Below are 23,880 nucleotides of genomic sequence, written 5' to 3'. Positions count from 1 at the left end.
CTGATTTTGACAAGCGTCCAATCGGAGCGATGGCCGCTGTCACATGACTCTGAGTGAGCTCTTCCTACGGTGCAGCAAAACAGACTGACGAATTCAGGAACGGAGAATCGTTGATTGTGGGTAAGTAAGTGCATATTTGATCTGAAAGTTGATACGAATCAATTTTAGGTGATGTCTTTAAGCGATTGGTCCACGGTATTTATGCCTGAGACCAGCTTTCTTTGAAATATAATAGTTAGAAAGCTGTCGCTCTGTTAGGCCCAAGCTATTTCCTGGTCCCCTTGCTAGCCCTATGCACCAGCCCTGTTGGCTGTCCCAACTCTTGACGGATTAGACAGAAGTTGTAAAAGTTAGATTTTGGCACGGTTGAAATGATTGTTTTGTTGCGATCATAAAATTCGATGTTGTCATATACAATGGCTTGACAATATGCTTTGAAATGTCAGCTAGTTTGACACGGACTCAGATTTTTTCCTTTTATTTTAATCGCTTCAACCATCCAAAGTTAGCTAGCACCTACTGTGGTTTGGGACCTCCTCGTTGGACCAGGATAGGGGGAGTCTGTCCCCCGAAACTGAAGTCTTTGGTCAAATAAACGTCAGCATGTCTGGATGCAAGTTTAATGTCAGATCTGCGCCTTTTTGTTAACATATTTGATGTAAGGAACAGTTCATGTGTGTTTGTTTTATTTAGTAATGTGCTGCTCCTTTTGGGTTTGTTACAACTTCTAACAACATGTCGTTAACCTAGATGTAGGCTACCCTATGTAGTTGACCCATGAAACTCAAAATATCCTAATCATACTTTGCGTAACTGAATGGGCGAGTCTTGCAAATAGCGGCCTCCCAAGTGTAGCTTTTCTATATTTACAGGTCGCGAACTGGCAGGAATTCTAGCTATTCCTAACGTAACGATAGCCAGTAACGCTACGGGTCGTAATTTGTGTGAAACATAACGATGCATAGGTGCTTCCTCTGTTCACGTGCGGGAAATGTGTTGGTCATGAATACTCAAAAGGTTGGTTGGACAATTGATTGTGTCAGGTCAGGGAAGCCCCCCTCATCATATTACAAGCTGCTCTAATTTTTATAAATAGCTCACTGCGTCGCCTCATTCCATTTCTTCAGCCTTATACAGCGTCATCTGCTAATATTGCCTGTATTTGTAGCTATATGTTTGTGTAACTGAATGTCATACGGAGTCATGCGGGCAGAGCAAGGTTTGCATGACACAGCTGTAGTCATAATTACAGGCGGGGCAGCTAAATTTAGATTAACGCGAACTGCTAACTAGAAACTTTAACTCAAGGACTTGATCTATAGAGGGACTTGAACAATGCATTACAGATTCCTGAATAACCTACTCTAGTAAGCCAGCGTGAAAAGGACTTTCCCCTGTAGGTGTTATGTGAGCTGAGCTCACATATCTGATCTGACAGCTTCTGCAAGAATGTTTTGTAGTTTGCTCCACTTGAACAAACTTGGCCACAAGCAGGTGTCTCAGCAGGTGTACTCTTGGGTGTTCATGGAAAAATCGCCAATTTCTCAGCACATCTTTAACTGCATTTTGTGCACTGAGAAGCTACTTACAGTCTATATAAACTCCATCACCCTCCTTGTGTAATTAATTGGGCAGATGAGGTTATGTATGATGGATTCAGAAGAGATGTTTATGTGTTGAGTTGCACTTTTCTGTGACAGTGCGTGTGGAAGAAGCACTCCCTGAGTTATGGCCTCGGCATCCATACCAGCATACAACTCCATCCCACTGGAGAACAGCTCCAGCCAGAACGTGAGTCTGTCACTAAACCACTCAGCACCCCTCTCCCAACACACATACGCACACACACACACACTCACACGCACACACACTCACACTCTATTACACCTGTAAATACATCCCTGAGGTCATGGCAATGTGTATTTCTACTGTCGACTTCTTTTTTTGTCACTTGAATGTTGAAGCTGCATGCATGGCTGCCACTGGTTTTCTCCCACTGGAAACTGGTGTTAGCTGACTGGAGCATATTTAGCATGTGTACTCTTTCAATCACTCAACGCTAGATAATCAAGCTTGCTGATGCAGTCTAAATATGCTACATTTTGTGGCTGTGCTGGTGCTGTGACAACATCTGTTCACCATATCTCATATCTGACCAACAGACTCAAGTAATGAGCCATGTACCACTTTCGCAGGTGCCACAACCCCCCACCCTTCCCCTTTTTTGGACAGGACCCAGTTTCCTGTGTCATTGACTCTGTGCTGCTTGTCTGGCTGTGACAAAGCTCCCAGTGTAGGGTAGCCCTCCTCTCTCGGGCTCATTAATAAATGATGCCCATCGCTGTCATCAATAGACCTGCCTGTGCAGCCTCTCCTTATGGTGCTGAAAGCTGACCTATAGGAGGCTAAAGCTAAAGGAGTGCTGAGCTTAATGCCCTGTCACTCAGGGACCTCAACTGCTGCTCTCTGTACAATTAAAATGCATAATTGCTCCGTCCGCTATAGGCTGTGAGCTGCATGAAGTGTCACCGTGGTTAACCATCTTGTTGCTTCTTCTCAGTCAAGTTTAGTGAGGGTGTTTCTGTGAGTTTGAATAAGTAAATCCTACGAAGTAAATGGTGTAAATGGTGTTGGTGTTCACATTCTGTTTGTCTCTGAAGTGTGTCACTCTCAAAATAGTTAATGTTATTTGTACTGTTTCTGTAACCCTGTGCTGAATCCCACTTACTAAAATAAGATTGATCGATTGTTTATGAATGGTGTTGGTGCTTTATACAGTAGGCTACATTCTGTTGAATGAATGAATGTAGATGTTCAATATTGTTACAGTACCATGGTCCAATGCCAAATTAAGCCCAAAATGAAAACGCACTGCCATGTTACACAAACTCAACTTGCACATTCTTGAACACCAGCCTTCCAAGGATAAAGTTTGTGCCCAGTCCGGTTGCTAGGGAACACTCACCAGTGTGAGAGAGGGCGAGTAACTGTTAGGACGGCATAATCAGATTTGCCCACACACAGTGGCAGTGCCCGGCCACTGGGCATTAAAACTGGGCTATGGGCCCCGACTGGCACAGAGTCGCTGAGCCTTTGGCCGTCTCATTTGGTTTTGACACCTGATAGAGTGAACAACTCCTAGGAGAATCTACGAAAGTGAAGTCAAATTGCTAGGCAACACAGACGTTGATTGATGGCATGGACTTGGCGTCCCTTGGGTGGTACCCCCGCATACTGCAGGAAATTGTGTGGCACGCTGCACTGTAGAAACTGGCCACCTTGTTCTCGGGACTAAAGCACCTGCCATCGAAGACTGTGTTGTGAAATCCAAAACAAATATTTTCCACTTAAACTCATACGCATTGGTCCATCACGGCATCGTTCACCAGCATGTGGTCGAGACAGTACCTCTCGTTCAGCGCTTTTAGTTGGCAGTGCCAAGATAAGCAGAGTAGCTGTCTGTGCCATCGTCTCAGCCCAGCCTGTCTTTGCCAAGGCGTGAGGCACCATGCAACCATTTGGCATGTGGCAGTGTCATTTACAGTCAGAACAAACATAATTGATAAAGGGAAAATCAACATTAAATCAGTATTTGCCAGGGGTATGAATAATTTTGTTCTTAAATGTATATTCCCTTCCATTAGACCATATTGGCCACTGATTCTGCCCTGACAAAAAGCCCTATTTGCATGTTTTCTTGCCTGACTGCCTTCTTGTCTGCCTAGACCTAATGTTTGCTTTTCCTCTCCATTTCACTGTTATTCACCCACCTTTGCTCTCACTTCTCCTTTTCTGCGGTGGGTTTCGTCTTTCAGACATCCGCCTTTCCTCCTGCGCTCTTTATGTTTCCCCCCACTCTCTTCACCTCAGCGTGTCCATCCCACTTTCACTGGCTCTGCTCTTCCTCGTGCCACTCGCTTCACTGATCATCTTGTGATATTTATCCAATTCATTTTATATGATGCTTCTCTATCTCCCCTTATCTTTATTTCCATATGCCTTTTATTGTGTATCTCTCTCTTTCTTTCTCTCTCTCTCTCTCTCTCTCTCTCTCTCTCTCTCTCTCTCTCTCTCTCTCTCTCTCTCTCTCTCTCTCTCTCTCTCTCTCTCTCTCTCTCTCTCCCCAATTCAAATACAGAAAGTGCTTTATTGGCTTGACAAATAGGCAGATACAAGCTGTCTCTCTATCTATCTATCCCTCTCTCTTTATCCATGTGTGTCTGACTGTGTCTCTCTCTCTGTCCATATCCATCTTGTTCTCTCTCTCTATCTATTCTCCCTCTCAGTCGTGTGCTAGTCCTCTGGCCAGTTGAAGGCATCAGGCCCACCTGCCCTGGTCCCATACTGGGATTCTGTGGTCTGTGGGCAGCGGGGTTGGCTTGTTTTGGGTCCATTAGTCACCTCCAGAGGGCTGGGTCAGACCATTACCCATGAAGCCCAGCATTGTGCCTCCCTGTGGCCTGCCTGTACAGTGGGCGCCCAGTACTGTAGCAGAGCACAGTCCTCTCACTCACTCTCTCTCTGACCCTCTTACTCTCTCTTTCTCTTTCGCACACACACACACACACACACACATACAGAGGGAGAGAGAGAATGGCACTTCATCCCACATTCCACTTCAGTAACCTTCAGCTGGCAGCCGGAAAATCGCCCCTGGGACAGACAATCTGGATCCAGTAGCTGCACACTGTTAGGCCTACAGAGAGAGGGAGAGAGAGAATGAGAGAGAGAGAGACGGAGAGAGAGGAAGAGAGAGGGAGAGAGAGAGAGTGCGAGTGAGCGAGCAGGCTGGTGCTGTCAGACAGACAGCGTAACCTTCTCTTTTTCCATTCTCTCGCTCTCTCTCTCTCTCTCTCCCTCTCTCTCTCCCTCTCTCTCTCTCTCTGCCTCTTGATCGTTATTTTCCTTTTTCCCCTCGACTGCCTTCTTGCATGTTTCACCCCATCTTTGCTCTCATTCCTCCTCAACATTGCAGTCCCTCCCTCCCTCCCTCTTCCCTCTCTCCTCCCCTACTTTCTCTCTTTCTCTCACTTTCTCTTCTCTCTGGCTCGGCCTGTCTTTCTTGTAATCGTCTACCTGATGTTCGGTTAGTCAACATTGTGAAAGCCACTTCCCCTGTGACTGGTGGGTGTCATGGCTCAGTTTGCTGAGCTCCAGACAAAACTAGCAGCGTAGTAGAGGACCGACCTGTCCTACACACACCACTCCGCTGTCACTTGTGGGTGCATGGTTTGTTTCGGAAATGGAAATGCCAGCTGTGTGTGTGTGTGTGTGTGTGTCTGTGTATAAGATTTACAACTGAGGAAGCCTTGTGCTCATATGCAAGGGAATGCACAAAAATGTGCCTGTGAGACTGCTTATGCACTTTTCTTAGTTGTATGTTTGTGAGTGTTGCGTTGTGTGAATGCACGTGAGTTGTTACCGTTGTGAATACATTTGGTATTGTTGCTCTCTTCTATATGTATATTCAGATGTGCTCATTTGCCCGTGTGTGTGTGTGTGTGTGTGTGTGTGTGCGCGCATCTACAGGCATCCAGTGAGAGTCTGAAGATGGAGCCGCTGGCTGATGTTGCCCTATTGCCAGGGGAGGAGAGAGTGATCGGTGAGTTCCTGTTTGCATGCATCACCATCTGTCTTTAAGTTTATCGGTGGGCGTACAGTAGATCTATCTGTAAAGTACCCTGAATGTGAGTAGATCTCTCTGAATGCAACTAAATACAGCATACACATCAGTAGATGTGCCAGTAGGCCTCTTTTAGAGGTAGTTGAAAGAGAATACACATGTGCTTGTATATTGTTTTTAAACTAGCTCTCTGAGAAAAGTCTTAATGAGCCCTTTTTCCATCCAAAAGATAATTAACTTAAAAATCAAAAAGTTGGTGCGACACGTGAGTTAGTTCGCTCGGCAGAGGTGGTATAGCGAGAGTTAAGTCGACATACAAATTATGGAACATGTTCGAAGTGATGCGCATGCTGATTTCAATAAGTAGCAGTCAATAATTCAGAGTGCAAATTTGTCTGTCAGCTTGAAGGCTACAATTGTCGCGCATTCCATCAAAGTGTTCCATTCCCTACATTCTAATTTGCTAATTCGCTAGAACTTTTCTGTTGATGGAAAACCTTTTTGACGCTCAAAAATTAAATCGATATAAGAGTTAATTCACTTGAAAATCTGATGGAAAAGAAGCTTTGGTCTACTCTCTGTCTGAATTACCACCAGTCTGTATGTTGTATCTCTATGTTTCTACCTACGCTAACTTCTAACTTTTTTTTAATCTGTCTGTGTGGAAATACCATTAATTTTCATATGAAGTTAGTGAGGTCCACCACTGTCTTTCCATACCAGTGCTGTCATTACATCATCAAGTGAATGAATTACATGTGTGTGTGTGTGATGCAACTAATCCAACAGTCTGTACCACCGGCCCCAGCACATCCCCTGTTCCCAGTGCTTTTGCCTTTTAAAGGCAGTGTTTTGAGCCGAGGTCCAGAGGAAAGCCGGTGTTTGGTATAAATAATACAAGGTGCCACCGCGCGGCTGTGCTGCGGATCCCTCTGCCCCCCTGGGGCACTGATTTTAGAGAGGGCGGGCCCTCTCCTCTCTCTGTGCCTGCCATCAAGACAGGGCTCGGTGTTGTGCCCCAGTGCCCAGCTGGCATCTGCAGTTAAAGCACCGGGGCAAAATATGGGTGCAGCAGTCTGTCTCGCTGTTTCTTTGTTAAAGGAGGGGGAGAGGGGAGATATGACTGCGTGTGTGTGTGTGTGTGTGTGTGTGTGTGTGTGTGTGTCAGGAATGCAAGACAGCAGGAATGAAAGATGAAGAACTCAAGTGAGAGAAGGAGAGAGAGAGATGTAGAAAGATACTGAACACACAGATGGAAAAGTGTAAAGGCATAGCAAGAATGACTGAGCTGAAGACATTGTGAAAGGGCGAGTGATCGAAAGAGAGAGATGGTTTTGGCAGACTGAACGACAGGGTGTGATAAACAGTGAATAAAAATAAACAGATGGAGAGGATGAATTACAGTATGCACTTTGTTGGAAGCATTATTTCCTGACGCCATCTTGGTAGTCGCAGCATGTAATATTTAAAAGCGTCTGTGTGTAAGTATAGCCCGTGGAAGTGGCAGGCTCTTATTGTAGCATAAATAGCTAATGAGCGAAAGCTTGCAGCACTTTTAGAGTGGCTGAGGACAGGAGAGACGGTCCCTTAAAAGATTCAGAGGCATTAAACTTCACAAGTACATCAACAGGAAAGCAAAGATCACTTGAAAGGGGACAGTGGTGACTTTAAGTCCACAATTGAAATTCTAATGAATATCCAGTGCAGTGAATTTAAAACGACAATGCAGTGTTTGTGCACCCATGCATTCAAATGGGACACTGAGGATGGTTTCGTTTGTGTTTCTCTGAAAGACGAGGGCAAGAGCCTTTGGGGTTTGAAATCAGAGTTCAACAATGGTTGTTGAAGGTGACGCACATTGACCTTTGACCTTGACTCCCTTCTCTCCCTTCTCTCTCTCCCTCTGTCTATCCCATTTCTACCCCTCCCTCTCTCTTCCTTTTGCTCCTGCAGACAAAGACATCATTTACATCTGCCCTTTCAATGGCGCACTGAAAGGCAAAGTCTTCATCACAAACTTCAGACTCTACTTCAAGAGTGACGGGGTGAGTTTTGGTCAATGAGACTAGGCCCTCAGTCAGTTTTCTCTTGTTTTTGGTTTGTTTTTTAAGAAAGAGGAAGGAAATCTGATAAATGGGGTAGTGGGTAAGCAAAACCCTGGAGGAGGAGGAGGAGGATGTGGTGGAAAGTTGGGTTGCCATGACCCCTAGGGACTTGTGTGACAAAACGTCTGGAACGATCGTGGAAATGCTTCAACAAGCTAACTGTGATCACCCATTTTGATTCGCGGCTCTGCCAGCACAACCTTTCCCCAGACCAGATGTGTATTCCTTACATTTCATGCCTTAACTCTTAACTCAGTCTGGAGCACCCAGTAGATCTGACTGTGTACAATAAAGCCTGGCCATGGTTTTGTAGCCAGACGAAGTGTATGTTTCTTGGGGTAGACTGCTCGCCCATCCCTTAGTCCCAAAGCAGCAGAACCGGAGGTCTGTTTCACAGGATTGAGCTTGGGCATGGAGAATATGAGAAGTGTGTGTGTGTACTCACACACACACACACACACACACGCAGACTCATCCTCACTCACACTTGTGGGCACCTGCAAAGCCTTTTTTGTCGGCCTTTAAAGCATTGCTCAGGTCCGACAGAAGGTTTTGTATAGTGCTGATTTCTCCAGAGGAGAGTTTGTCTGTCCCAAATAAAGAGGCTTCTTTTCCCCTCTGTCCACCTATTGGTTTGGCCAGCACAAAGACTCTAGTCAGCAACCTAACAGTGGATACTCAGCAGGACAAACTTATGTTTAGACCTCATTTTCCATGAAAATAACCTGGGTGATTAATCCTAAAACATGGTGTGTTTTAGGACCATGTAGTGGTCCTGGACGTCCCACTGGGGGCAATCAGTCGGGTGGAGAAAATGGGCGGGGCCTCCAGTCGAGGGGAGAACTCGTATGGTCTGGACATCACCTGCAAGGTCAGACCTGTGTTCACACACACACACACACAACACTGGGTGGATACCCAATATTTCACTTGTAAACATATATTTCACATAAATTATTTCATTACTGAATATTCCAGTGTGTTCGGTACAAAACCGAGATGTCAGGAGAGGGATGACGTCACTTGATTTTAGAGCTTGTCAAGCTCTTGAATTGCATGGGCTGTGGCTAGATGAGTAATGCTGTGGGGTGTGTGGGGTGTGTGGGGTGTGTGGGGTGTGTGTGTGTGTGTGGTGTGTGTGGTGCAGGATATGAGGAACCTGAGGTTTGCTCTGAAGCAGGAGGGTCACAGTAGAAGAGACATCTTTGAGATACTCTTCAGATATGCCTTTCCTCTCTCCCACGGCCTGGTAAGTTCCCATAAGAGTTTCTGTGTGTGTGTGTGTGTGTGTGTGTGTGTGTCAAAATCTGTGTACAGAAAAAGAGAGGTAGAGTTTAGTGATTGCATGTCAATATGTGTGAATGCATCTATGTGTGAATGATGGTGTGGATATGTATCTATGGAAATGTCTGTGTTAGCAGATGTATCACTGTAGCTATAAAAGGACATGAAGCGTTGCACTGTCATTTCACTTCCCTCAGCAACTTGGCTTTTGGTGTCTCTTTTTTATTTTCCCAGTGATCTACCTATGTCATAACTAAATATGGTCATCATGTATTTGACTTCAGTGTCCGTTCCGTATGTGTGTGTGTGTGTGTGTGTTCTCTCATGTGTGACCACTCTCTCTCCCTTTCTCTTTTCCCTCTGTTTAGCCGCTGTTTGCATACCTCAGTCAGGAGAAATTTGATGAGAACGGCTGGCACGTTTACAAACCCATGGAGGAGTACCGGAGGCAGGTGTGTGTTTGTGGCCTCCATGGTCAACCACACTGCAGGTTGATACTTGCTCACACAGTCATGTGATGGGTTGTAACACTTTTATACACATGTTACACATGTCCATTCAGAGTGGCAGACAAGGTTAACAGTCAGAAACAAGCTTAGCCTCTCGTTCTCAAATTAGGAAATATGAATATCTAGCCAAGGATGCAGAACTTTACCAGAAGAAACAAGCTTCTCCACTCGGCTAACGGGAAGACAACTAGTTAAGTGAAACGGAACCTAACTGTATAATAATGTACATAATCCACTACCTGAACTGAGAAGTACTGGTCAGTTTTGTTTACATGTCACCCAGTAAGCCGAGAGGTTCTATCTAAACATAATGGCTCATGAATCACCCTGTAATCAGCCACTCATCGACCAACAGGAAACAGTTGAAATTTGCTTCACCCGCTTCACTGACGTCTACGCGATGACTCTGTCCATATCTTTTACTGTCTATGTGTGATCCTGACAGTTTAATCAGCAACATCTCCGCCAGCTGATTCTTATCCCCTCTGTGATTGCCAGGGCCTTCCCACTGACAAGTGGCGAATCTCTTTCATCAACGAGGACTACAAACTGTGCGACACGTACCCCACCATCCTGGTGGTGCCGTTCAAGGCCACGGAGGATGACCTGCAGAAGGTGGCCACCTTCCGATCCCGCTGCCGCATTCCAGTAAGGACACCAGGGGAGGGTGGGGAGTGGTTGGTTGAGGGTGGGTTGTGGATCACCTGTAGACCAGTTGGTATTTCACTGAAGGCAAAGTGTTTAGATTTGGTGAAAGTACATAATATAAAACTAATGGTTAAATGGTTCAGTAAGTGTCCCAAGTTAAATACAAAACAATCTTCCACTTCTCATGACTGAACCCAAAGAAACTTTAACAGATTTAATAAGAAGGTGCAAACAATGAACAAAGTGCTCCAATTGTATTGACAAACAGTGCTCATGTTTTCTTGCCTAAATGAAATGAATGTTCTCAAAACCTTTGGAAGTATAATATACCGGTAATTAGGTTAAGAAACAACAGAGTAGACATGATCCTATCAAAGCAGCGAAGCTGTATCACTCGGCTTGCCGCTCAGCCCTATCATGACCTTTAAATCCACCCCCCCCCATGGTAAAAAGGTGCTGTCGTGGATCAACAAGGAGAACCAGGCAGTGATTGTGCGCTGCAGCCAGCCCCTGGTGGGCATGAGCGGCAAGCGCAACAAGGATGACGAGCGCTACCTGGAGATGATCCGCGAGGCCAACGGCACCACCAAGCTCACCATCTTTGACGCCCGGCCCAACGTCAATGCCGTCGCAAACAAGGTCAGAATGAGATGTTTAAGGTCTCTCGGCCTGTGTGTGTGTGTGTGTGTGTGTGTGTGTGTATTGGAGTGATGAAGGGTGCAGATCTTCTCCTCTCTCTTTTGTTCTGTTCTCTTTTTGTATCATGTCTGTAGGTGTGTGGGTTTTGCCTGCTTGACTGGTTACTGATGTCAGCAGAGGTAATGGAGGTAGAGTTACTGGAAAGTCTTCTGCAGCACTGGAGACTGAGTACTGTGTGTGTGTGTGTGTGTGTGTGGTGTTGCGTTGGGTTGCAAACACAAAACGACAGCCTGGAGCCTGACAGCGCTTGCTAATTACAGTTTACTTAAGGTTGCTGTGGAGTTGCGCCAGAGTTTAACAGTTGCTCACAGAAAAACAATTTCAGGAATTCCGAGCCTCTTTGCACAGAATGTTTTGCCGTTAATTCTCAGTGAGGACCATGACTGAGGGAGGTCCTCATCACTCACAGCCATATGAATGTGTGTGTGTTAAGCTCAGAATCAGCATGGAGGACTGTGGACATACGTGTCGAAAGTACACTGTCCTCATCTGCGGCCATGCTGCTTTGACCTCTCTAACCTTTGACCTCTGATCTTGATTCTCTCCCACCACCACGACCCCTGCTCTCCTCTACAGGCGACAGGTGGGGGCTACGAGGGGGACGATGCCTATCAGAACGCGGAGCTGGTCTTCCTGGACATCCATAACATCCATGTCATGCGCGAGTCCCTCAAGAAGCTCAAGGACATCGTCTACCCCAACGTGGAGGAGGCCCACTGGCTCTCTAGCCTGGAGTCCACCCATTGGCTGGAACACATCAAGGTAAAGCATGCGTATTCAGGAGCAGTCTGCAGTTCTAATTATGCACACTTTGAAAGTCAGCAAATTACGGTTTTTCACGGTCTTCTAGATGTCTGTGCAGTGTGTGTGCTAGGGAAAAAAGCCATTGTTTGTACCAAGTCCTGCTGTTGTAAAAGGGAAAAAAATAGACCGAGACAAAAACAATTCCAGCCATCAACACATGCAGTAGACAGGTGGAATGTGATTGGCTGTTTGATGGCCTGAGCACTACGGCGAGCATTGAGTCTTGTTGTCATAGTTCTGATAGCAGGATAGCTTTAAGGCCAGTTCACAGGTTAGTCCAGCAGAAAAGCATCTTTCTCCATTCCATGTCTAAGTATAAATACTGTTTTGATCCCGTGAGGGAAATTTGGTCTCTGCATTTATCCCAATCCGTGAATTAGTGAAACACACTCGGCACACAGTGAAGCACACACTAATCCCGGCGCAGTGAGCTGCCTGCAACAACACTGGCGCTCGGGGAGCAGTGAGGGGTTAGGCGCCTTGCTCAAGGGCACTTCAGGTGTTCCTACTGGTTCGGGGTTCGAACCGGCAACCCTCCGGTTACAAGTCCGAAGTGCTAACCAGTGGGCCACAGCTGCCCCTATTATTATATTCTCCCGATCTCAACCCCCCTCCCCTTCCTTGTCTCTCATCCCTTTCTCCTTGTTGGCTTCTGTTTTGTCTGCTAGTTGGTGCTGTCGGGGGCCATCCAGGTGGCCGATAAGGTGTCCTCGGGCAACTCGGTGGTGGTGCACTGCAGCGACGGCTGGGATCGCACGGCCCAGCTCACCTCCCTGGCCATGCTGATGCTGGACAGCCACTACCGCACCCTCAGGGGCTTCCAGGTGCTGCTGGAGAAGGAGTGGATTGGCTTCGGACACAAGTTCGCCTCGGTCAGTGTGTGTGTGTGTGTGTGTGTGTGTGTGTGTGTGTGTGTGTGTGTGTGTGTGTCGGAGGGGTAGGTGGGGGGGGCATTCCCTTTTTCTGAACACTTAAACCATTCAATTGGTCCTACATTGCCCTGTCAGGACTAGTTTCCTTCCTTTCCATGCCTGGTTTTCAGTCAAATATTTTGTTTGGTCTTTGCGTACTGAAGGAAGAGGGTTGGTTCAGACCAAGGCTGCTTTCTCCTGAAAGTGTTTACTGCACATACTAGGAATGTCACGGTACCAGCAATGAAGTAGTAAGATTGATTGATAAGATTGATTGCTGTCATTTAACCTACGCTTACAATGATTATCAGAACTGATAAAACCCTCTTTTGCATGGTAGGCTACAGCAACAACAAGACTAAAAGTCAACATAATAACCTTCATAGCAGTAGAAGGCACAGGAAATACACATATTGAAATCAATTATAAGTATCAGGTCAGTTGTAGTCAAAGAATATGAGTGGGATCTGTTTACGTTTTACACTCTTTTATCAGATATTGGTGTAACTCTCAGTTTAAAAAAACATTCTCAGGCTTGCTGGTCAATTCAAATCATTGTGAATCAATCAATCAACCAAGCTGAAGAGACAGAAGACATTAAAGCCGGAGGCAGCACCTCCCCAGATATATATAGTGATGCAGACTGAAGAACTTATCCAGTGTGTTGATCACAGAACTTCAGTAGCAGCCTGCCTACTGTGGGTAGTTAGCTTGCCAACGCAAGCAGATAGATAGATAGATAGATAGATAGATACTTTAATATGATAACTTCACACTGTTTGGCTGAATGGGACTTGTAAGCACAATAATGGGGTTGTCAAGAAAGGTTGTACAATCTAGGGCAATTTCTCTGCAACTCCTCTCCGCAAACAAAATGCCGAACAAATTAGATTATCTACAGAGATGTCCCTCTACAGAGTGTGTTTATTTTTTATGCTACGGTACTTCGGTACAATCATGCTTTCCTAATGGTCTGAATTCCTAGTACATACAGCATCATTTGGCATTTCAAGAAGGAATTCAATTTCGTGCAGTGGCTCTCTGTACAATATATGAGGTTTGAAGAACTAAGCTGATTTTGGCCTGAAAAGGATTTAGCTTGGGCTTAATCCAGGTGACCATGAGATAGCCTTTTGTTCTTTGTTGTGTAGAAGTTTAATTCTGTACAAGTCATGAAATGCTGATAAGCTATTTTTGTTTTTGGCAGAGTAAGGACCTCCCAATACACATGATATCAGATGCATTGTTGCGGAGTCTGGTTTTATCCACATTTATTTTGAATAGGTGTTGAATTTACCCCCATCTGTGTGTGTTTCTACAGAGAATTGGCCATGGGGACAAAAACCATGCAGACCAGGACCGGTCGCCCATCTTTTTGCAATTTATCGACTGCGTCTGGCAGATGACCAAACAGGTACGAGTCTATCACTTGGCCGCCCTCCCTGAATCTCCCATGATGCACCTGTTCAGCTCTGACTTTTCTCAGTTCTATTGTACCCCGCATGCTACATGGCTACTTGCGATGTACAGCATTGTGATTCTACAGCTCACCTCGTAGAGTGGGGCAGCATCAACACCGGTGCCATAGGTGCGACTCACGTCCTGTTGAACTGCATACATAGCTGTCCTGTCTGGACAAGTCGCTAAAGCTAAAAGAATCCTCGTAAATAAATGTCAACATACAGCATGTGCTCTTAACATACGGGGAAAGCTTGGTTGAGCAGGGGAAATATTCTACATAAGTGATGAAACAGTGATGAATGATGCGCGAGACTGGGACGGCATTGATTGATTGTGTAACCAGTGGATTGTGCCACTACTCTGTACAGTGGCCTATATGCAGACATACTGGCCTACTTTCTAACTTCACACTCTACTCACTAAACCATGCATTTCTAATCCATTTTCCAGGAAACCACTAAGACCTATATTTTCATACAGTCTTAGGTCTGGCTTCTGGCCCTCTTAATCTAACTAATGAGATAACAATAAAGCCATTGCCCATGTGCATGTTAATAATTTGTGTTACACTGTATAACACATCAAGAGCATATAAATAAAAAATTGCATGCAGTCCAGGGTAACCAACATAGACTTACTATTGTTGATCATAAATATACTTAATCAATATATCTCTTGTTCTGCTCTGAGCACCACAGTACAACACTTTTCTATTTTATTCTTATTTAAATTATTTGGTTTGTTGTATTGTATTTGTTTGTTTGTTTGGTATACTACTTGGTATATTTTACTTTCCCATTATGTGGCGAAACTATTTATGTTAATGTCAGTGCAGATTTAAAATAAACTGACTAACAACTAAGAGTACCAGTCAAAAAGCTGATTAGAAATAGACAATTTTAAAGGTAAGGAGACATAGACTGTCCATGGGTTCAAAAGGTCTTGGATTGAGGTACAGTTGGTGTCTGCTATCCCAAGATGTTTTGGCAGTCACTTTCTCTTAGAGGATTTCACTGATTTGTTGCTGAACCCTGTTGACCTTGCTTAATACCCCTAGTACTCCCTCTAGCTTTAAGCTTATTTTATGCTTCTGCGTCGAATCGACGGCGTACCCCCGCACTGCACTTAGTGAGACATAGTTGTGGGCTTACGGCCAATGGTGACACTTATGAAAGAGAAAGACCTATGGAGTAACTTGGCAATTATGAAAATAAGTTTTGTTTTAATTAGTGGTTGGGCTAATGCATTTGGAGCTCTGTCCTGGGATTTTATTCAGGCTGTTGAGGGACGTCTGACTGTTTAATGCAAGTGTGTTTGTAAGGCGCTTTGGAGAAATGTCAGCTAAATGAACACATGTAAAATGTAAACCATTCGATTTAATTTTCAATTTTAAAGTCACGATTCGATTTTCGATCTTTTTTTTTTATTACTATTAATATTACTATTACTGCACTCCTTATTATTTACTTTTTTTTGGCCTTTTCCTTTTCTGTTTCGGGGGGCTTTTATTTTGAACCACTTTTTATTTTGAAACCGTTCCAACGACGAGGTTGTAATGTAAACAGAACAAACATTAGGCTAGAGACATGAACATGGTGAAGTGAAACAACACAGAATGATAATTTGATTGTTTCAGCACACTCCGAAGAGACCCAAGGTTAATGTTCATGGAATGTATACTTATCAATATGCAATTTAAGCCTTAAATTAATTTTGGACTTTAACTATCATCTTCACTAGATAAGTTGAGTAGGCTAAGTTAGTGTTAATTGACGTGAATGAACGACAAAATACTTCCACACCGGTGATTTCAGAGTAGCAAAAGGGGCTTCGATTTCGGTAGGTTGATGTGTATATTTTAACCATAGACAGTAAAAGAAAGATTTTAACTGGCTGCAGCCTAAAGTTAGAGTGTTGACCCCGCAGTTCAGCAGGTGCATGTGCATTTGTGCGTCTTGGCATACATGCTGGATGTGACATTGGGGGTGTGGCTGCATCGTCAATTCTACTTTTGAGTTCGAAGTTCGAGATTGAGATGTAATTTCGATCGATTTCGATATAAAATCGAAATCGTGACACAGTTGTCATGCACAAGCTTTTTCATAGGTTGTCATGGAAAATCTCTATTAAGTGCTATTGATCAAAGGCTCATCCTTCAGGTTGGTTATGCATGTGTGCCATTTAACCATGCTAAGTTTGTGCTACGTTACGTGTATTTCCAATGTGCATTTCATACCTGGACCAATGGACATCATGTCCTGACTTAGCAAGTGCCTTGGTTCAAAGGGGAATGTCGTGTGGTGAGATGGTTTTGTTCGTTGAAGCCGAGTGTCGTGTGAGTGACCTTTGACCTGTGTGTTCCAGTTCCCCACAGCGTTTGAGTTCAATGAGCGTCTCCTGATGGTCATCCTGGATCACCTGTACAGCTGCCGCTTTGGCACCTTCCTCTACAACTGCGAGAATGTCCGTGACAACAACGTGAGTCGTGCACGCACGCACGCACGCACGCACACACACACACACACACACACATTATGAATTATGACACGCACACATATATTATGACATGCACATATAAACACCTAGAAGGATTTTGCAACCTAGCAGGCATCATGACTAACATGCATACATTCTCATACATGTTTAGAAAGATTAGACAGCCACCATGAAGTGTGTGTGTTAACCGCTCAACAGAGGTGCAAAGAGAGCTATGGAAGCAGAGGTGTGATGTTTGTTATTTATGTACATTCCGGTACACTGACCTAACACAGAAAAACATGTTTGTTCCGAGGACTGACACTTGCAATACGCAATAGTATATGCTTATTTCCTTCCGTGTGAGTAGCTTTAGATAACAACATGTAAAGCTCATGTCCAATACAGGTACTCTCGCGTAGTCCTAAACAGGCAGAAGGGCCCCCTGTGTGCTCTTTCTCTTCCTGTCCCCTAAATAGCAGCGTCTGCGCTGGCCTGCTCACCTCCCCCACTCCTAGTCAACTTCCATTTGGCCCACAGTTTCCTCTTCTTCCTTATCTCCCATCATCTTTGCCCCCCCCCCATCTTCTCCACCCTGACTCTGTCATTCTGTGTTATGTACTCTCTCTCTCTCTCTCTCTCTCTCTCTCTCTCTCTCTCTCTCTCTCTCTCTCTCTCTCTCTCTCTCTCTCTCTCTCTACCCCCCCTCTCTGTCTCTCTCTCTGTTCTGATATTGTGAAGTAGAGCATGAACGGAATGCTTGAGTGACTCAGTGCTAGTGCTTGGTAGCTCTTTGAGTGCACACACACACACACACACACACACACACACACAAACACACCTGCGCTCACACCCACCCTCCCACTCACATGCACACACACACACACACACAGACATATTTCTTCCAGTGTGCCCTCACCTTACAAACTAGCCATGACTTAATGATCTGTAAAGTCCGTCTGTCATTGAGAAACTGGTGGCAATTCCCAGTATGCGTTTCAGCATGCATGTACGTGCACTGTGTTAGTGGAGTGATCTGCCACACTGAGAGCCTCATGGGAGCATTAGCATGTTTAGTATGGGTCTACAAGTTATTTTGGCCCCTCTTCTACCTTCCTTATATCTCTTCCTTCTCTCTCTCTCTCTCCCTCTCCTTCGTTCATTCTTTCTCTCTCCCTCTAAATTTGGTCTTGTTTCAGTTCAAAGTTGCATTTTTAAATATTCCATGCATGTTTAAAAGCCCTATTGAAGTATGTGTGAGGAAAAAAGTTATTTTTGCTGTCGTTCTACCTTCCTCTTCCTCTCCCTTTCTTCATCTTTAAATGCAATTATATTTCCACTCAGGGCCGCATCATTAGCATCATTGTTCAGATGAAGTGTCTGTTTAAAAGTCAGCATCTCTCTCTCTCTCCTCTCCTCTCCTCTCCTCTCCTCTCCTCTCCTCTCCTCCATCTCTCCATACAGTTGTTGCGAACAAAGACTGTGTCCCTGTGGTCCCTGGTCAACAGCGACACGTCGTCCTTCATCAACCCCTTCTACACAGAGGAGTCAAGCCGTGTGCTCTACCCTGTGGCCAGCATGCGCCACCTAGAGCTCTGGGTGACTTACTACATCCGGTGGAACCCTCGCATTAGACAGCAGGTGTGTGTGTGTGTGTGTGTGTGTGTGTCTTGTCTCTTGTGTGTGTGTCCCATACCCACAGTGTGTGTATGTGTGTGTGTCTTGCCTCTTGTGTTGCCTTCAAGAGTAAAGGCATCTATGTTTAATGTTTTTGACGGTGTCTATGTGTGCTCACATTGATTAGCATTACTTGGTGACCTCAGCCAGTCATAGTCACTCTTAGAATCCTGGAGACCACGAGCCAGCATGCATTTTAAAATCCCTGCATCTATTTGTTTTTCTCTGCTTAAAAATGACAGGTTAACATGACTCCGTATTTATGCATTACGTTTTAGTGGATATGCATGCATGCCTTCATGTGTGTTATTGTTTGTGTATGTGTTGGTATGCATGTCCATCTGCAGTTGTATGTGTGTTTGTTTTGTTGTGTGTGTGTGTGTGTGTGTGTGTGTGTGTGTGTTTTGCTGCTCCCTGCCCCCCACTCAGATTCAGTGGGGCAGAAAATCCTCTTTCCTCTGGTTTAATTGCGTCCCCACTGCCACAGCAGCCAGCTGCCGCTCACCGCTGCCTTATCTCCCCAGCAGACACACACACACACACACATACACACAAAAACAAGCGCACATGCGCACACACACACACACGCCTCACACAGAAACAAGCGCACACACACACACACACACACACACACACACACACACACACACACACACACACACACACAAACACCTCACACAGAAACAAGCACACACACATACACATACATAAACTCACACACGCTCTTGTGTGCACACGCACTCACAAATCTGTTTGTCTGTCTCCCATACCCACAGCAAACTTGCACACACTCTTACACAATCCCCTCTCTCTCTCTCTCCCCCCCCCCCCCTTCTCTCTCTTTTTCTTTCTTTTATTCTCAGTCACACACACACACACACACACGTACACACACACACACACACACACACACAAATTGTATATGGGGATATTCCCAAATATTTCAGAAATTATTTTAATAGAGTTAATGAAATTTACAGGTACTCCACTAGGGGTAGCCCAACAGATTTTGTACCCCCCAGAGCTAAGTCTAATCTGGTCAAATGGCCTTTTCTTAATGCTGGAACTACCCTTTGGAACCGGTTACCTGGTACACTCAAGACACTCAGAAGCACAGGCAGTTTTAAACGGGGTTTGAAAGTATGGCTTAGGTGCCAATCAAAGTCATTACTTATTTTTATTGCTTTTGTTGTATAACATGGATGGATTTGTTTAATGTATGATGATCTGCTGCCACTTGTCCTCTCCCCCTGCCCTTAGGGACCACAAGGGCAATAAGTCTTTGGGCTTTATTGTGTCATCCCTGACTATTTATGTATTTTAACGTATGACACAGAGTACTGTTTCATAATTTATATTTATGTGGTCATATAAAATCAATCAAACACACACACACACACATACACACATGTACAATCACATTCCTCATAGCCAAACAATATAGGAGTGTACACAAGCACAATAGCATGGGAGTGGACACAGACACACGTGAGCTCAAATCTATGTGAGCTCTTTAAGTACACTTTCTCTTTTTCACTTTAACTTTCTCTGTTGCATACCACACACACCCTTTTTAGTGGAGACACATACACTTATTCTGTACACTCACACACACACACACACACACTATAAGCCTACGCGATATGCCTTTTTGAAGCTACTATCGCAGATCAAAGCTATTTTTCCCCTTTGTATAAACAATTTCCTGCTGTACCTCTGGTAATCAGACGCCTCTCAGGTGTGAGTTTATCCACCTGTCAGTCAACCTCCACCTGGCGGCCTCTAAGTAATGGAGCTCATACAGTATGCTGCAGCTATGCCAAAGTAGAGTGAAGCTCTTTGTCGCCATCTAGGGGATGTGATGTTTCTGTGCAAAAAACAGTGTGCATACTTGTTTATGTGTGCAGCTTCCAGTGTTGGTGTGTATGTGTATGTTTTCCTGTGATTTGCTTTTCCTGTAGTGTCTGTGTGTGTGTGTGTGTGTGTTGGACTGTGTACTCATTTCTGTTATGCATCATCATATCACAGTCTGCTCACTGTCTGTGTTTTTCCTGTGTGTGTGTGTGTGTGTGTGTGTGTGTGTTTCCCTGCCTTCAGCAGCAGAGTCCAGTGGAACAGCGCTACAGGGAGCTGCTGGCCCTGCGCGACCAGTACCTGAAGAAGCTCCAGGAGCTGCAGCTGTCCGACTCCTCCCCCTCCACCCACCTGTCCAACAGCTCCACGCCCTCGGCCGCCTCCCCCACGCAGCACATCACACGCCTCCAGACGCCCTTCTGATCCCCCCCCCCAGCCACCACCACCACCACCACCACTGCCACACACACACTCTCACACACACACACTCACACACACTCTCTAACATTCACACGCATGGTCACAGGACATTTTGTAAATAAGGATGGTGATAACCGTGGCCACAGAAATAGTAATAATGTCCGTTATTAGAAGTAATAATCACAATTATGCAATACAGTCACAGTACAGCCTTTTATCAGACTCTGCATACAGGCTAGGGTGATGCCTTAATGAGGAAATGAGGACTTTTGGGATTTGTGCACGCCTGCCTGAGGACCTGTGCAGGGATGTACAAAAAAAAAGGAAAAACAAAAACAGGTAGAAAACAAGTAAACAATGGCTCGTCTCAAAATGACCACCCTCCCTCCTAAGCTGGTTTTACCATTGGGCATTTTGTTGAACTGTCTTCTGCCAACACAGAGATGTGTCTGTAGAGGGTGCTGTTGTGTTAGTATTGTCATGCCATAAGGTTATGTTGTCTAAGTATGTGTATGTGCCCCTGTGCTCATAGCATACCTGCTGGAATCAAAGCAAGGAATGGTAGTTTGGTTTCTAAATGCTTTCTGCATAAAGGTGTCTCTTATCACAGCCATTAATAACCAACTGTAAGTCGCTTTGAACAAAAGCGTCTGCTAAATACAATAACCATTACTGAGGGTTCTAATGCTTTTTCTTGAGTACTGTGATACTGTTGGGACACAGTGATGCTTGATTGGTCTCATAGTCTTGAATTAATTATTTAAGATTTTTGCATGAGAAATTAAGTCCCATCAGATACATTGTGATATTGCGTTTGGATTCACAATTCTACCATGTACTGACAGTCATGCAGGGGTAAATTTAGGGTGGTGTTTGTCGAACTCTTGTGTATTGTGGAGGTCCTGGAATTTCGAGAAGTCTGGTGGCTTTGACGTGTTCAGCCTTGACAGAGCCATTGTCTTGTTTTCTGCCTTGGTTTGTAAAACATGGCTTTACGTGTCCCCTAGTGTCCATTTCGTGGGTTTGGTCTGTCCTGATAGTTCTCGGATTCTGTAAACCCCTGGTTGTGGATGCACTGTTCCAAAAAACTAATTACCACGATCCGCAGCTCTAAGAAAAAACTGACGTAACATTTTGAGGCCCCACTTTCTAATCAGGGGTGTAGAGTAGAGTTCACATGAAGGTCAAATTTGAACATGAAGCTGGAAGGTATGGATGTAGGAGTTGGGAATAAGTTCTTAATTTTTTGCTACACACCTCTCACTTTCGAGATGTGATGAGGCTTCAGATTGGGAGGGCAGAGGTCTCTGTTGAAGATCCTTTGGGATGCGCTTATGTCGTTGTTGTTGTTATTATTATTAGAATTGTTATTATAATTGAGCAGAAGCAGGGTTGGTCAGGGTCTACTACTGCTTGCAAGTCCAGTTCTGTGCCTTTTCTTGTACCTGAGGTCTATCTACCCCAGGAGGACATTTTGTATCAATACATTGTCTCTTTAATTTTCTGTGGGCAGCAATCAGTGGCAGGGAAGGACGTCTTCCATTGGCTGTGGGTGTTTTGACTGGCAGGTGGAACTGAGTGATGTTAGGTCAGATGGTGTACGCCAAAAAAAAAAAAAAAAAAGCCCAGCTCTTGGTCCAGCTGGACCAATGACAATGGCCGCTTCCCTCTCAAATGAGTGTGGTTTGCCGAAGATGCCTCCTGACTCATTCCACAGGAAGAGCTAGGGGTCATCACCTGCTTGTGGGAGGAATGGGTACATAAGTACTCCAGTGCCCTGCTGGCCCCAGAGCTGATGCTGACGTGTTGGCAGAAGCCGCTCTGAGTACAGGTGGAGGACGGCTGTAGCTTATCTCAGAAAGGACACACACACTCAGAGAAAAGGGGGAGGGCCTTGAAGACCCTATTTCGGAGGTTCCCACAGTACATGCAAAGCCATATTTGTAACTTTGAAGAGTTCTTTGAGTTGTAAGAAGTCTTGAAGGTTCTAGATAGTGCTTTTGAAAGTTGTTCATAGAAGATAGAGTTCTTCTATGAGGAGGAACCTTAAGGATTTCGGGTGTCTCTTTATTTTTTTTTTCTATGAGTGTGTGAGTGGTAATGAGATGGCATACCTACTCTCAGATCTTTGCTTAAGAGACTTCTCCCTGGAGCTATTGAAAATGCTGCCCAGGAAAAGCTAAACTTTCTAAGACTTTAGCCTCAATGAGGAGATGCAGTCTAAAAACCATAGCATGTGTGAGAATGAATTAAAAAAAACTCACACAAACACAAAAACGAAACACAAACAACACAAGAACATTTTTGAAGTTGGTTGTGTTTTTAGGGGAAAAGGAAAAAAAGAAAAATCTATTTTGTTTATTTTTTACTTTGTACAAGTACAATAACTGTGTAATTACCTCAACAAAGCCTATTTTACTGTTGAAAGCTCTATTGTTGTAAAATATAATTATTTTATTTAGTGTAAAATTTGACAGTTTTATAAAAAGGAAAGTAATAAGAAAAAAATGTTTGGTTGGTTGAACCGATGGTAATTTGTGGATTTCTGCTTCCCATATATAATTATTATTTTCTTTTTTTTCTGTCTTGTTTACTTAATGGGCATTTTTTATTTGTGTGCTAACATTGATGGAGGCTGTGGGCCTTGGTCCACCGGTCATATTAGATATGACTGTTGTAGCAAATATGCATCTTTTCCCCCACCTCGCTGCATGGGTTTCAGTATGGGGGAGATTTGCACTTGTATCACTTTACTCCTACATGGTTTCTCCCTCTCTCTCGCTTTCATTTTGATCCTTTTTGTACCTTTTAATGTAGACAACATAGTTTAAAGGGATTTACTTTTTTGTTTGTCATTTACTCTGCATCATATACTCTCCACAGTTTGTTGGCTGGCTCTTGTTTTGTAAATAATGCTGATTAAATTAATTTAAAGATTTCACAACTTCCTACTTGTTTTGGTGTGCTGATTTGGAAAATGCTTAGGTAGCAGAATTGATTAAAAGAGTGTTCTGTTGGCCCCAGCTGTGGCGCAACTGGCTGGGCCACCTGCACGTACTCCGGCGACCCCGGGTTCGATTCCCGCCCCGTGGTCCCACCCCGGCTCTCTCTCCCACTCACTCACTTCCTGTCGTTCTCCACTGTCCTATCTGATTAAAGACATAAAAAGCCCAAAAATATACTTAAAAAAAAAAAAAAAGACTTCTGTTTAGCTCAGGGGTCTCAAACTCCAGGCCCACGCCCAGCCCAATCCCGGCCCGCGACCTAATGTCAAAATAATAGGTAATTCGGCCCTTGAGGGTATTTCTGCTTGCGACAAACAACAACACTGGTTAAAATAGACGATAGATCCAAGACGGTGACAAATCCCATTTGTACTCTCCTCCACTAGTTGCTAGACATCCAGAGCT

General features: G+C 44.6%; 1 protein-coding gene across 2 annotated transcripts; it reads left to right on the top strand.

Moving 5' to 3' along the window:
- On the top strand, nucleotides 1-23,417 carry mtm1 (myotubularin 1). Of its 2 annotated transcripts, none has more exons than XM_042070849.1 (15): nucleotides 1-120; nucleotides 1,701-1,791; nucleotides 5,530-5,602; nucleotides 7,577-7,668; nucleotides 8,489-8,599; nucleotides 8,876-8,977; nucleotides 9,381-9,464; nucleotides 10,020-10,169; nucleotides 10,623-10,808; nucleotides 11,445-11,630; nucleotides 12,341-12,544; nucleotides 13,905-13,997; nucleotides 16,409-16,522; nucleotides 17,984-18,160; nucleotides 20,297-23,417. In XM_042070849.1, the coding sequence occupies exons 2-15, from the start codon at nucleotides 1,729-1,731 to the stop codon at nucleotides 20,471-20,473; spliced, it is 1,812 nt and encodes a 603-aa protein (XP_041926783.1). In that variant the 5' UTR covers nucleotides 1-120; nucleotides 1,701-1,728; the 3' UTR covers nucleotides 20,474-23,417. The 2 variants fall into 2 exon arrangements, with proteins under 2 accessions (XP_041926783.1, XP_041926782.1); XM_042070848.1 differs by having other exon boundaries at nucleotides 20,294-23,417.
- Nucleotides 23,418-23,880: the final 463 nt, after the last annotated feature.

The sequence above is a fragment of the Alosa sapidissima genome, chromosome 18, assembly GCF_018492685.1.
Source record: "Alosa sapidissima isolate fAloSap1 chromosome 18, fAloSap1.pri, whole genome shotgun sequence".
Classification (NCBI taxonomy): domain Eukaryota; kingdom Metazoa; phylum Chordata; class Actinopteri; order Clupeiformes; family Clupeidae; genus Alosa; species Alosa sapidissima.
The sequence above is the reverse complement of the archived record's forward strand: the minus strand, read 5'-3'. Positions and strand labels throughout refer to the sequence as shown.

Excerpts from the sequence above, each read along its gene's own strand:
- mtm1 (XM_042070848.1), top strand. The coding sequence starts at position 1,729 with ATGGCCTCGGCATCCATACCAGCATACAACTCCATCCCACTGGAGAAC. Across the intron at positions 10,170-10,622 it reads GATCCCGCTGCCGCATTCCA|GTGCTGTCGTGGATCAACAA; the intron begins GTAAGGACACCA and ends CATGGTAAAAAG. Across the intron at positions 10,809-11,444 it reads TCAATGCCGTCGCAAACAAG|GCGACAGGTGGGGGCTACGA; the intron begins GTCAGAATGAGA and ends TCTCCTCTACAG.